Source organism: Pseudochaenichthys georgianus, chromosome 7 (assembly GCF_902827115.2).
Source record: "Pseudochaenichthys georgianus chromosome 7, fPseGeo1.2, whole genome shotgun sequence".
Lineage (NCBI taxonomy): Eukaryota > Metazoa > Chordata > Actinopteri > Perciformes > Channichthyidae > Pseudochaenichthys > Pseudochaenichthys georgianus.
Window position 1 is genome coordinate 33,036,815 of NC_047509.1, and position 14,189 is coordinate 33,051,003.

The following is a 14,189-nucleotide window of genomic DNA, read 5'->3' on the forward strand; positions in this document are numbered from 1 at the left end:
ACCTCAGTGACCTCCCCCCGGGAGATTGGTGTTGATCCCCCGTCATACTCCAGCTCTGCCTCTAACATAGAGGGCGGAGTTGTCGGGTTCAGGAGTTCCTCAAAGTGTTCCTTCCAACGCCCCAACACTCCATCAGTTGAGGTCAACAACGTCCCATCCTTACTGTACACAGCTTGGATGGTTCCCTGCTTCCCCCTCCCGAGGTGTCGGACAGTTTTCCAGAACAACTTTGGTGCCGCCCGAAAGTCCTTCTCCATGTCTTCTCCGAACTTCTCCCACACCCGCTGCTTTGCCTCGGCCACGGATGAGGCTGCTGCCCTTCGGGCCTGTCGGTACCTTGCAACTGCCTCGGGAGTCCCCTGGGATAACAAATCCCTGAAGGCCTCCTTCTTCAGTCGGACGGCTTCCCTGACCACCGGTGTCCACCAGGAGGTTCGAGGGTTACCGCCCCTTGAGGCACCTAGGACCTTGAGACCACAGCTCCCCGCCGCGGCTTCGGCAATAGAGGCTTTGAACACCGACCACTCTGGTTCAATGTCCCCAACCTCCACAGGAATGCCCGAAAAGCTCCGCCGGAGGTGTGAGTTGAAGGCCTCCTGAACTTGGGCCTCCTCCAGACGTTCCCAGTTCACCCGAACTACACGTTTGGGCTTACCAGGTCTATCCAGAGGCTTCCCCCGCCACTCGACCCAACTCACCACCAGATGGTGATCAGTTGACAACTCTGCCCCTCTCTTTACCCGAGTGTCCAAAACATACGGCCTCAGGTCCGATGATACGATAACGAAATCGATCATGGACCTTCTGCCTAGGGTGCTCTGGTACCACGTACACTTATGAGCATCCTTATGTTCGAACATGGTGTTTGTTATGGCCAATCCATGACTAGCACAGAAGTCCAGTAACAAACCACCACTCTGATCATTCTAATACAATTATATTTTCACAATACCATTGACGTCTAGAATGAAAGTAAATGGTGGCTACTTTGGTTCAAGGTTTGTATCAAAGCATCGGCTTGTATTTCTGCAGAACGGATTCCAGTTTCTATTGATGTTAGTTTGGTGTGTCAGGGCCTTTGCATGTCCATGTAAGCTGTGACAGTGAGCCAGCATGCACTAAAGCAGGACCCTGAAACTGAAGCAGCTCAAAGGAATACAGCCAGCCTTTATTGTAGTAGTTGCACCTGTGCTTTTCTTTTTTTATTGAGGGCTTTTATTATCTTTTGACAGAAAAAGTCAAATAGGAATGGGAAAATGGGAAAGGTACGTGCAGTCGTGCACCATTTAGAAAATGTGTTGATTTCGACAAAGACTTACCAACGATTTGTAGCTGTGCCTTCATAGGGTGACCGTTGGAAGGGCCCGGCTTGGTGACTCCACTTGCCATGACATAGGGGCTGGGCTGAAGGCCTGCAGCACAGAAAACTCATCATTAGAGTGGAGACTTATCACTTTCACACTGCTGCCACACATGACGTCATTAAACTAAAGCCCATAATATGCAAGACTTGCAACGATGACACTTCTAAGTTTCAACAAGTTAATAAAGACATCCCAACAATAATCATTTGAGACTTTATGTTTCACCAACTACACCAGATTACTCCTGCTTATAGAAATATGTATACATAACATTGCTTTAATTCAACATAATATCGGAACAATTTGGGAAAACCTTTGGAAATGTATCGACTGAACTTGATTGTTTTTGTATTTATGTATTGTTTGCGTTTTTTCCTTTCCTTTAGTTTTGTTATTGTAGAACTTCTAAAACAGTTTGCTTGTACTAAATGGAGAATATGTACATTGAAATAGATTTGTATTAGCTGTTGTGTTATTGGCACATTGTTAATATAAACTTATTTGAGTGGTGTGTGTAGTGTTTGGGTGGGGGAGGGGGTTATGTTTTTTTCTGTATGATTTATAGGTGGAAGAAATTATAAGGGCTGTCAAGTTAACGCGTTAATAATGCGTTAACGCAAAAAAAAATTAACGCCACTAATTATTTTAACACGCATGTGTATTTTTTGTCCTCGGCCGCCCCATAGTTTCAGAGCGCATCGAGTTTAAAATACCATCTACAAGCTGATGCTGACAGCCCCGCTCCTGCTGCCCGCTTGTGGCAGACCACACTTCCACGCTCACCGGCAGGCACCGACTGGCCATCGGGAGGACCGGGAGGGTGTGTGTATGTGTGGCTCGAGCGAGAGCTTACGTGTATTGTTGTTGTTAGCATCTGGTGCTAGCTAGCTGCGCTAACGGATATAAGGAGCTGTTTAAATGAAAACAGAGGAGCGACATTTCGCCGACAACTGCGCCGAGCACTTGACTTTATGCAGGCAGCCAGACAGTGGGACATTGTACGAAAAGTCAGCACACTCAGCACGGATAGTGCGCGTAACATGATTGCAGCGGCAGCTCCCGTTCGAGCATATGCCTTGAGTTGGGCACACACACACACACACACGCACACACGCACACGCACACAGGCACACACACAGGCACACACACACACACACACACACACACACACACACACACGCGCATTATTGAATGAGAGAGGTTCCAGGTTGAATTGAGGCGAATATTTTTAATGTTCAGAGGTTGTTGTGTTTAATATTCATGAGAATATTTGTCATTGTTCAAATGATAATAAACACACATATAAAGCATATTTGTCCACTCATATGTTGATAAGAGTATTAAAAACTTGAAAAATATTCCTCTAAGGTACATTTAGAACAGATAACAAATGTGCGATTAATTTGCGATTAATCGCGATTAACTATGGACAATCATGCGATTAATCGCGATTAAATATTTTAATCGACTGACAGCCCTAAAATATACATGAGTGATTAATTATGATAACCATTCAGTTTTCAACTAAGTATTAAAACCAAGTGTGGTTCAAAATGAATTAACATTATTACACTGCTTAGATGAATACTAGATTCTGATTGGTCATTTTGGACATTTCAGAGGTTGTTAATATTTGCTAACAGACCAATGCTAAGCATAACATGGCCTTTGCTTAGGAGGATTGAGGAACTATGTGCAGTTACATCAATCCTCAGAAATAAGACTAATTGATTTAACATCAGCTGTGGACAATACTCATTAGTTCTCTCCATCAGAAAACATTATGGAATACTTTTTGAACATTCACTTTTATGTTTGTGGAGAGCACGGAACATTGGATTCATGATGGCTAAACTGTCCCCAGTAAAGAATAGAAAAACAGTGCCAGAGAAGGAAAGAGGATAAAAGACAGAGCACTGGACGTCAAAGGAATCCACAGAAGAAGACAGACAGACAGGAAGTAACAGTTAAAAACCTGTAAATAAATATAAAATGTGAACAGACTTGGACAGTTACAGAAAACCTTGATCAGTGCTGCCGTTGTTTGGAGTCAAGTTGCCTCGAAATGACCTCATGTGCACATCCAAAACAGTACGTGCCCCTGTTTTGCCTGTAGCCATATTACATTACATATAATTTCCGTATGCTGCTGCTCAGAGTAGGAACTAGCCATAAAATATAATCAAGCATATCTCCCCGAGCCACAATCATTTTTAATTTACCCTGTTTACTGTATCTTTCCGACATGTAACTCTCCTCTTTCTACTTCCCCTGGGACCAAAGTGTTCTCCAAATGCATTTAGTGACATCACAGATGTGAACATTGCACCATCATTGAAGGTAATAAAAAGATACTAAAAGGAAGACAAAGGTCAGGCCTGCAGTCTGTGAAATACTGCCTGTATAAAACTTTCTGCAGTGCAGCTTCCACATTGAAGAATACAGCTTGTGCCTAGGCTCCTGCTCTGAGCCTGAGAGCCAAATACACCTGACTGCAAATAGAGCCACAACAGTATCTACACATCCTTAAACAACCACATGTATAAGGGTTATACCTACAAGCGGCTCTGATAAATACATGTATCCATCATTACCTAGGTATACGAGGTTACAACAGGGCTGGAGCAGATACAGTTTTCCCTCAAAAATAATATATCTTCTACTCCTACTCTTCCTACGTTTTCCTGCCTCTTAGCAACACCCTATAAACAAGACCACCAATTAGTTGATATGATGTCCTAACCGAATAAATAACACTAGAGATGCAACATTAGTTGACGAATAAATTAGTCAAACAGAACAATGATTCCAAACTATTTTGTTAATTTATCAATTCGGAAAAAATAACGAGTTGCCATTACTTTGACTGATATTGGAATTGAGATTTGATTAAAATCGTGATTGTCATTCTCATTGAAAAATATATGAAATGATGATTGCATTTTTTTAGGATGATCTGTACCAAACCAATCTGGTTAAGTTGAATATGACGTGAAGGTTGTGATATCTACGCAGCTCCACAATACTTTAAACACATATTTAATAGATATTCAGCCTTTAAAGGGGCCCTATTATGATCAATCACAACAGAATGGGCTCGGTTTCAGACAGAGGGTGAAAAGAGGTGCGCATGCTGTATGAGAAAAATAAATAACCTTTTGAATATTAAAGCATCTAAACATGTCACAGTAGAGGCACAAAATACTAATATGAACCTGAACATTCACATAATAGGGCCCCTTTAAAAAAATACTGTACTTCCTGACATTTTAATATTGTGAGTTAGAAAAGATTTAAATTAATTGTGTAGCCCTCAAAGTAATTTTTCGATGAGATTTTAAGACTTCAACTTGGACTCTGGAGTCAGGGATGAACATTTTGTTATCATTTTAAATACCAAATGATCTAGAAGATAATATAACAGGTTAAATGGTCATTAAAAGAGTGTTAAGGTACAGCATTACTAAACACATAGAAACACTTACATCTGTAGATGTTGTCTTATGCTTCACTGATTAATTCTTCAACATAATACTTTTTTAGAAACATGGTTGTAAACTGGCAGCTGATGTTTATGCTTTCAGTTTAATAACGCTGAAACATAATTCACTGTAATGGAAATGTCATAAAAAGAAGCTAATTTGGAGAGTAATTTCATAAAAAGTAAACACCAGTCATTTAATGTCTGTTTCACAGTGAACAGATATGACCTCTGGAACTCCTGACCAGGACAAATATGTCACTCAAAAAGAGAAAGTTCAAAGGATCACTGGCAGAACAATCCTGTGATCTTTCCTCGAACCTGGTTCTGTGCATCACTGAATAATGCATTATCCTCAGTCTAACTTTTTCCAGCATGCACAAGGCAGGGCAGAAAGAAGTGAGGAGCTCCTGGGTAAACTTTCACTTTGGCTACTGCTTTAGTTTCTGTCAATAATTCATAGCAACCGCTGACTTTGCAGCCTCGCCATCAGGCTGTCTGCAGTTTCTAGATGAGGGTATTCTCTGAATATTAAACTTCTCATTGTCCTGCTTTGACTTTGACTTTTTTTAACCAGCTTAATAACATCCATCCACAGGCCAGTCAATTTTAATTGTTGGTTCTATGAGGCATGTTAAATTGAATTTGAGCTTACATTTCCCCATTTTCTAGGCTGCGTATCGTCTTCTTTAACTGGTTAACTCATTAACTGTTAACACCATGACTCAAAGACGCAACGATAGTGCAGGGTGCCAAAACATACTGCCATGAAGACTACATTTTTACAAAGAGACAAACCGGTTCTTCTATTGTGATGCTTAAAGGAAACAGCATACAAGAGTCTGCTCTGATGTGAATCACTGTTCATACGGTCATTCCTGGTTTCCTCTTTTTGTTTTGAAGTACACAACAATAGCATCTCCTGTATTTCTTGAATGACTGAACACTTGATCAAATCCTGAACTAGTTCTCAAACATGACTTCTGTCATTCAGGTCAGGAGATGTTATATTGATGGATTATTAATAGCCAAAACATTTCAGGAGGGACACCCAGGAAACAGAAACCAGCCTCCCTTCATGACTAAACATTTGCCTGTAAATAACAACCGTCATTGAAGAGTACCAAACAACTCTCCAAGTTGCTGACGCATAATAACTGACAATAAAACCTCTGTCTCTTCCCTTATCGGTTGCTCCTATATTAATACATGTATCCAAGGAGATAAAACTGTAGGGAGAATTGGTTGTGGTGGGGGACGCTGTTTAGGAAATAGTTGTATCAGCTGAACAGCCATTTGTTAGAGATTCAACTATTGTGCTTACATCAGCTAAATATGTATTGCATGCTTGAAGACGTTAAACATAAATGAAAATGATTATGAAGAAATTGGTTGTTTGGTTTCATTAAAAAAAATACAACATTTGAACTTAAATAACTTTGATAGATTTGAGCAAAATTGTTTAAATTGTTGAACAAATTGTGGAGCTCATTTCCAAGGCTAGGAAGACATACAGTATCTGTATGCTTTATAATAGTTTTGTCTAAAGTGATATACCACTAGCCACTTTGTGTATTGTATATGATTCTGTTGCAAATCAACGTCATTTATAATAAAACAGAACATACATGAGAGTTGAAACTGTAATGTAGTTTCAGTTAGCTTAGCAGCTTGACATGGATGTGATATGTCGTATTGAGGAGTGGCCCCTAAAAGTATTTTGTGTACTACAAAGAATATACTTTTACCGAAGAGCGTGACAAACCCAAACTAGCAAATGTCCGTTTAAATTGGATTAGTCGTGCTCTGTTTTGCTACATATACGAACAAGTAGCTAGGGGAAAACAACTGCCATACCGTTAAGTCCATCTTAACAGTAGCTAGCAGGTGCGCTAATTATTGACAGCGTTTTATAATCATTATACCTCATACGCACATTTCCTTTTTGGCAGGCTACACTTATTTACGCTTGGTAAAGGTTACATAATTTAACCCAAATAGGATTGGATAAGGAGCTAATGCAACTCAGTTAGCCGTACAGAGACGAACAGTATGTACAGGTTAGCTAACAGACTGCACTTAGGTTCAACAGTGTGTGTATTTACTGTGGCAGTGTGCTGTCAGGAGTTGCTGGGTACATGTTGAATGTCAGCTGGTCACCAGCTCTGACAGCCTGCTGCCATCACAGCCGGGCTAGCTGCTAGCTACTAGCTCGTGTCATCATAATGGCTGGCTGGAAATCCCAAAGTTCACCGGCTATGGTAAAGAAATAGCAACGCTGATAGATAATTCGTAGTAACTTACCCTATTTTAAAGTATATAAACCCAAACTGGTAACACTGCAGTGAACTCCTAGCCCTCGGTGTTTAGGATTCAGTCGGAGCTTCACTTCAAGGAAGAAGAAACTTCCACCATCTTCGTAAGCTCGCGTCACGTGATCGAAACAAGGTGGGGCGCATGGTTCTCCCCCCCTGGAATGTGATTGGACCAGAGTTGGAGCAGGATAGACCAATGAAGGGCCCGTAAACATGCTGATGCATTTAGGTCCTTGTTGCGACTTCATGAAATACTGTAGTTTTGAAAAAACTGAATGGCTTGGCATCAAACTGTTTAATTGAAGTGTTTTTCGTTGTATTGTTCAATGAAAAGGAAATAATAGACAGTATTAAATTGAGTATTTGTTGTCTGAAGCAGGCTTAAACATAAATACAAGGACATCAGTATATACATAGAATTAAATATTGCTGATCAAAATGTCACACATCATAACAATTTAGAAATACAGGTTTTTGCATTGCCTGACTTCTATAATGAACATGTGTAACCTATTGGAGTTACATAAACGAATCATTAAAACTGCAGAAACATCTTTGTGTCCTGCTGCTGTGATGCATTATTGTTTATATCTAGCTGGCACATGACACACACAGGCCATGGTCCTCTAAAGTTCAACAAGACATTCTTGCCAACCTAGGTAAGAAAAGCAAAGAATAACAAATATGCGCCTATTTCTTGTCGAGATACACCTGTGTGACCTGATACATACAGTTGCAGCAACTTTATGTTAAAACTATTCCCAGCAGCATGTAAAGACATCATTAATTAAAATAAACCAGTATCATTTAGGAATATCAGACTCGTTTCATACTAACTTTTACCTAATGTTAAAGGAATTACTTATTATGTTCTCCTGCTTCTAAATGTTGATTGTTGCTGTATTTGTAGACACTGCAGTAAAACTGTCACAGACTGAAAACAGCAGAGGGCATTGTTGTACTCTTCAGCCAAATGACTATGTTGCAGACACAGACCATAATTTTATTTAATCAATATTGTATCGTTAATAAGGACATTGAAAGCTTTCTAAATAATTGAATGATAAAGCATTTCCCCTGTTTTGTTTTTTTGTAACCAATATCAAATTATATGAAATTACAATGGATTGAAAACATCAGTCTTTTGCTGAAATTGCACTTGGAAAGAAACTTTTTTTATTTATTTACAATTATTATTTATGTTTTTACTTAATGGTTATTTTTGTGACTATATAGGGGAGGTGCATGAAATATTTTCAGCACATAATATCTGTGTAATCTTTAAACATCTTAAACAGCAGCCTTTAAATTATTATAATCAAAGCCTTTTTGCAATGTGAGACCCACAGAGAGAATCTGAGTGATACCGGAAGTTGTACTTTACCGTCAAAATAAAAGGCTAGAAATGTGTCACTGGGGAAAGATGTAAAATTAAATATAGTACCTTTAGAAAGCATTGTCAATTGATTTCTCTATTTCATAATTTCCTTTTTTATTATTTTACCAATTGTGTTCTTTCTTACCCTCAACAGTTGATCGTGAATCCAATTCATGCTGATATCATTATGTATGTTCATATATGAGGTAGAAAATATCTTATTAAGCTTTTAACTCTTAACCATGCTCCTAAATTTAAATATCAATAAATAAAGTAATATTTATTAAATGTGTAAACTAGTGCACTTTATCTTAGAAAATACTGTATTCTTCACAAAGCAATTTTGGGCAGTTTAGTTGTGCCACCTTGATTGTGTTTTTTGTGGCTGTTAGTTTGCCCCCATTTATTTCCAACACTTCTCCTATATTTGTCCCGGTAAATGTTTTATTTTGAAAGTGCGAACAGGAACTACGCATGCTGCTGCTCACAGCTTGACGCCTGCAGCTCAGTGGTCGGGGTTAGTCAGTATTGTCAGAAGGGCAGCATGAGACCCCTCTCTGCACGGATCATGCAAACATGGGAATATTTGGATAAGACCGTTTGACAGCTCTCTCACACAACAGGTAGGCATCAAGTCTCTGTTTTCCACTCAGAAGCCACACACTTGGAGAAGCAGGCGTCACTTATTGCCCTGGTTTTATTTGGCGTCACTTGAATGTGGTCGCGTGAAATTTGTCCATACAAGTCAGGATGTGATGTTTTACCCTCGTGAAAAAGAACTACGCTATTGCATAAATCAATATACTAATAGAACATTATCACTTAACTTTTATATCCAAAGAAACGGACTTTTGTTTCGGTATAAACTGTAAATGCAAAGTGCAATTACTCTATAAATTCATAATTGAGAGCCATGGAAATAATGCAAGTTCTGATAGGAATATTGTGGTATTTATTTCACAATTTGCATTAAAAAAAGCCATTGACTGACAAAGAGGCAGTAAATGTTCTCATTGTAAACTGTTAAATAGCCATTGAATGGCATAGAGACAGTAAAGGTCCTTATAGTAGGCATAATCTGTGTTTTCTGCACAGGGTCGTAAAGTGTATCATTGAGGATGAATGCAGGTTGAGGGAAGGTCACACCCTGAGTTGGCTCATTGCCTGCTTCTACAGTTGCAATTCTAAGTACCATATAAATAGAAATTGAATAGAGAGTCGCTGTGATTATCTCCACAAATATGAAACACAACAGATGGTCCATGAGTCCTTCCTTGGTCAATATAATGGAGCATATACAGTGGGTAAAAAAACAGAGGTAAAGGTGAATTGCATGACAGTAAAGATGGGCATTATTGCAGTGGTTCAGTCATTAACTGGAAGTCGGAGTTTGTCCTGTCATTAGCAGAGCGCTGAGACCCAATTAAGATAGACAACAGATGTTACATTACATTATTACATTACATGTCACTTGTTAGAGCTTTTATCCAAAGCGACTTACATACTCAATACTGTGGACAATCCCCACAGGAGCAATTTGGGGTGAAGTGTCTTGCCCAGGGACACAACGACATGCTGACTGCAGTGGGGTTTGAACCTGTGCTCCCCTGATCCGATCACCAACGCACTAATCCACTGCCTCCCAAGATGTCCCAGATGTCATTGTTTGAGCTTCACAAAAAGGGGCCACTTGTGAAAATGTATGCGTCGTGACAGAGTCAAATTGAGAATCAAGAGAGAATCATGTACAAGTTCTGACTTTCGTCTCAGAGATTAAATAATTATGAGGGTTAAATTCATTTGTGGGAATTAAATCTGAGAAAATAAATGGGAGAGAAAATTCAGAAATTTGAGATAAAATCCCCCAAAATTCAGGTTAAAATCTAAATCATAGGGGTAAAGCCTTTATATCGAGAGTCAGACCTGAAATACGTTTTTTAAAGACATTTAAAATAACTTTTGACATTTATCTCAGGATTTACATTCTTTTTCTCAGATGTCTGACTCAAATGTGGCCCTAGTCGTCCTCTGTAGAGCTTTTGTGTATCCTGAGGATATACTAATACATAAAACCTTAATATTAATGATTCAGGGCTTCAGATTTCATTGAATCCATTTCAATTTGATAAACAATCAAAAAGACTCTTGAACACGTCTAATTTACGAACCAACTACTAAACTGAATTGTGCAAATTAAACACTGGATGCTGGTTACTAAATATATTTTTTAACACGAAGTCTGCTTTCCAAACACCAACAAAAAGTGAAACAACATGGCAGCTTAAAAACATACAGCTACTATGAACCTGCAGGTGGGATACATTGACAAGTGCTTTGTTTCATTCTCTCCAAATTTGCATTTCTCCGGGCTGATTTTCATTCCGTTTACATGCACATTAGCATTCACCATTAAAACCCTTTAACTGCCAGACCAAGAAAAAAGCTATGGACATTTTTTTTTTTGCATTTTCTTATCAAATAAGCACAAACAATTTAATTTTTTTTTGACTGACCCCACAGTTTTGTTTTTATGAGCCTCTACCAACTGGTCGAGCTGGCCTTCTATGGTAAAAGTACATTTTCAACAATCATCATATACAGTACAGTATTTGTATGCATCAAACTCAAATAAAACACAAATTACATTTGTTTCTTTTATGGAAAATGAGCAATATATACAACCAGATATATTCATAAAAGATAATAAATTCTAATTCTAATTCTAAAAAAAGGAAAAAAGTAGTTTTTCATGATAAAAAAAATACTTGCTCATCTTACTGTATATGCTGAATTGGCCTAACAAGAAACCACTGGCCTAACAGCAAATGTCTATATCCTGTGTTGGCCTAACTTGCTCATCTGTGTGCAACTTTGGGCTGAATGCCATGCATGAAAGGTGCTATATCAATTATTATCACTCTTTCACTCTGAGACTCATAAGGCAAGACTAGATTTAGTAATATTACCATGAATCTAGCTATTTATTTACCATATTTTATTGGAAAACATCTCTGAAACTCTGAAAAAGTCATATTGCTAGCTTACCATACATGTAAAAGGCCAATTCGACCGATTGGTTGAGCATATTTAAAAAAAAAAAAATTACACCCTTGTTAAAACTTTTTTTGTGCATCAAGTTATCTAATTATGTTCAGTCAGTGCCCTGCCACTAAAATATGTCAAAAAGGATATGGTTACCTTACAAAAGTTGACCAAAAAGAGTGATTTCTTCAGCAGTGATGTTTAGCATTGCCAACTTCCTCAGTGGAAGCTAGCTGAAGGGCTTTCTGTTTGAACCACAGGGACATCGAGAGGTTGTTTTGTGCATAACATGTCAACCAAAGGGTAGAGCTGGCTGAATCAGATGGAGTTCAACTTTTTTTTTTTTCAACAAGATATCAAGACACAAAATGGTGGTGCTGGCAGTTAAAGGGTTAAGCCCCACAGCCGCATGGGAGGAAGCAGAAGTCATTTAAAGGTGACCTATCATGCAAAATGCACTCTTGTACGTCTTTTACACATGAATATGTGTCCCCGGTGTGTCAGGGAACTCACCAAGTGTCAGAAAATACAACCCTCTCTCTTTTCCTCTATACCCAAATCTCTAAAAACGGGGCTGCAACGGATCTGATACAGACTGATACAGATTTGAACACTTTACTGAAGTCAGTAAAGTGGCGCTATGGCTATTGGTCAATTCTCCACCTATCAGGCGAATGAGAGGTTGGGCCACGGCCGGCCATTGCCGCTCGAAAGCGCTGGAGACGCTGTAGTACATATGCCAGGCCTGTAAGTGGCGCTGTAGTCTGCCACAAAAGCAGCGAAGAAGACTTCCCTTGCATAGTTGCCATGGTTGCCCTTCTGTTTATTCTCTGCTGTGGCTCTTTTTCTCCCTCCCCGAGGCAAGCGATTGCGCCTCCTGCTTTAAAACAAATGAATAATGACTCTATATAATCATATGTAAGGGATAATGTGCAGCGACGCGGTCATTATGGGGAAAAGAACACCGACAGGCTGATCAGGAGCCCGACGCGAAGCGGAGGGATCTAGATCGGCATGAAGGTGTTATCATCCCGCTTATTACATGGCCACATTCTCAACAAAGTAACGACATGACTCCCAATATTAATTGAAATGCCTTTATGGATTTAGAAAATGATTTTATTGATTTAAAAAATAGTTGTATTGATTTAAATTGACATGTATCTGCTAATAAAAATAGTCCGTTGTTACTGTTTGAACTAACGTAGCAATGGCAGGAACTGCTTCGATAGTGTTTTTGAGGAGCTTTTTGATTACAGATTTGAAAACATAGTTGTTTGCTTTAAAAGTAGCACAATTCATTATGTCAAACCTTGGAAAGTATCTAGATATCCCTGCCCTAATGCCAAAGTAACTGGCAACTGAATATGTGTCGCCGTTTGATGTCTGTCTGGACCGCAGCGTAAAAAGGAGGGTTTCTGCCCCATTACTTCTCTTCTTACTTCTATAAGAATAAAACACGGAGGACGGAGATCTCTTTTTCTCCCGTCTTCTGACAGCCCAGCAGCTGATCTCAAAGCACGCTCCCCTCTCCTGCAGGGGGGCGTGGTCAGCTGCAGCTCACAGAATCAGCCCCCTGCAAAAACAGGGCTGGAAAGAGCAAATAGAGCGAAATGAGGCATGGCTAAAATGCAGGATCTGTTTGGTATTTTGAAAAAAAAACTATATTTATATACTTTATATAGGTATGGCCCTACAATATATTGTTCAAATATAGCATGATATGTCCCCTTTAATGTTGCCTGCTGTGCAGTAACACTCACTAATCTTATTTTAGCACAACCCTCTGCTTGTACTTGCAAATGCAAAACTTGCAAGGCAGCGGTTATTTCACCAGCAGCGGCTATTTCTATGTTAGCTTTGTGTGTCCTATCTTTAATTGGCTCTATTTAATTGGAGTATCTTCAGGAATACCCTCTATGACAAGAGCTGCCAAGTTGTAATCCACACACGTTTTAACGCCTCACATTCTGACCGTGTGTCTGTTTGTGTATCCGTGGGAAACGTTCACCCCCCCCCCCCCCCCCCGGTGCCCCAGCATGTCTTTTACTGGAACAGGCTGCTCTAGCCTATCAGGGTATTAATAAGCGTTTAGGCAGCTACTTTGGTCCCAGTCCCCAATCGTTCCCCAGCTATCCCCCCACTTCATAACCCAAACAAGCCAACAAGCCCCCCCCCTTTGCTCCCTGAAAAAACGTGTGCTTATTTCAGGCTAAGGGGAAGATAACTGACACGCCAGGGTTGCATAATAATTAGTGGTGCACGATAATTATCGGCCCGATAATTATCGGTCCGATATTAGGAATGATGACGTCATCCCGATAAACCCGATAAAAGTATTAATAGCCCCGATAATATACAATATATTTTTTGGATAAAAAAAATACTGCGGTGTGGGTGGATTGGGATGAGGGGCGCTTATTATTCCCTTGGCTCCTCCCGTTTTGCCAGTACTGTGGTATTGTGGTTTAGGAAGAGGGGAGTTTTTCACAAATCCAGCGCTCCCTAACTCATGCCTGGCTGTGACGTAAATGGTGTGCGGCCTTGAAGCCAGGACAGTAAACAAACATGTCGTCGGTAGTATGGGACTATTTCAAAGTTTCAGAGTT

The 14,189-nt window shown here is 39.6% G+C and overlaps 2 protein-coding genes across 3 annotated transcripts in view; one reads left to right on the forward strand and one right to left on the reverse strand.

Moving 5' to 3' along the window:
* Positions 1 to 7,291, reverse strand: part of itchb (itchy E3 ubiquitin protein ligase b) — a 30,464-nt gene extending 23,173 nt beyond the window's left edge. For both annotated transcript variants that reach the window (XM_034086330.2, XM_034086329.2), the window contains exons 1-2: positions 7,150 to 7,291; positions 1,320 to 1,412 (exon numbers count right to left, since the gene is read on the reverse strand). In XM_034086330.2, coding sequence (XP_033942221.1) covers positions 1,320 to 1,389 — 70 coding nt within the window. In that variant the 5' untranslated portion in view covers positions 1,390 to 1,412; positions 7,150 to 7,291. The remainder of the gene's footprint in view (positions 1 to 1,319; positions 1,413 to 7,149) is intronic.
* Positions 7,292 to 9,023: 1,732 nt separating this feature from the next.
* calcrl2 (calcitonin receptor-like 2) overlaps positions 9,024 to 14,189 on the forward strand; it is a 45,485-nt gene continuing 40,319 nt past the window's right edge. The window contains exon 1 of the mRNA XM_034086632.2: positions 9,024 to 9,161. The gene's annotated coding sequence lies outside the window, so the exon portion shown is untranslated. The remainder of the gene's footprint in view (positions 9,162 to 14,189) is intronic.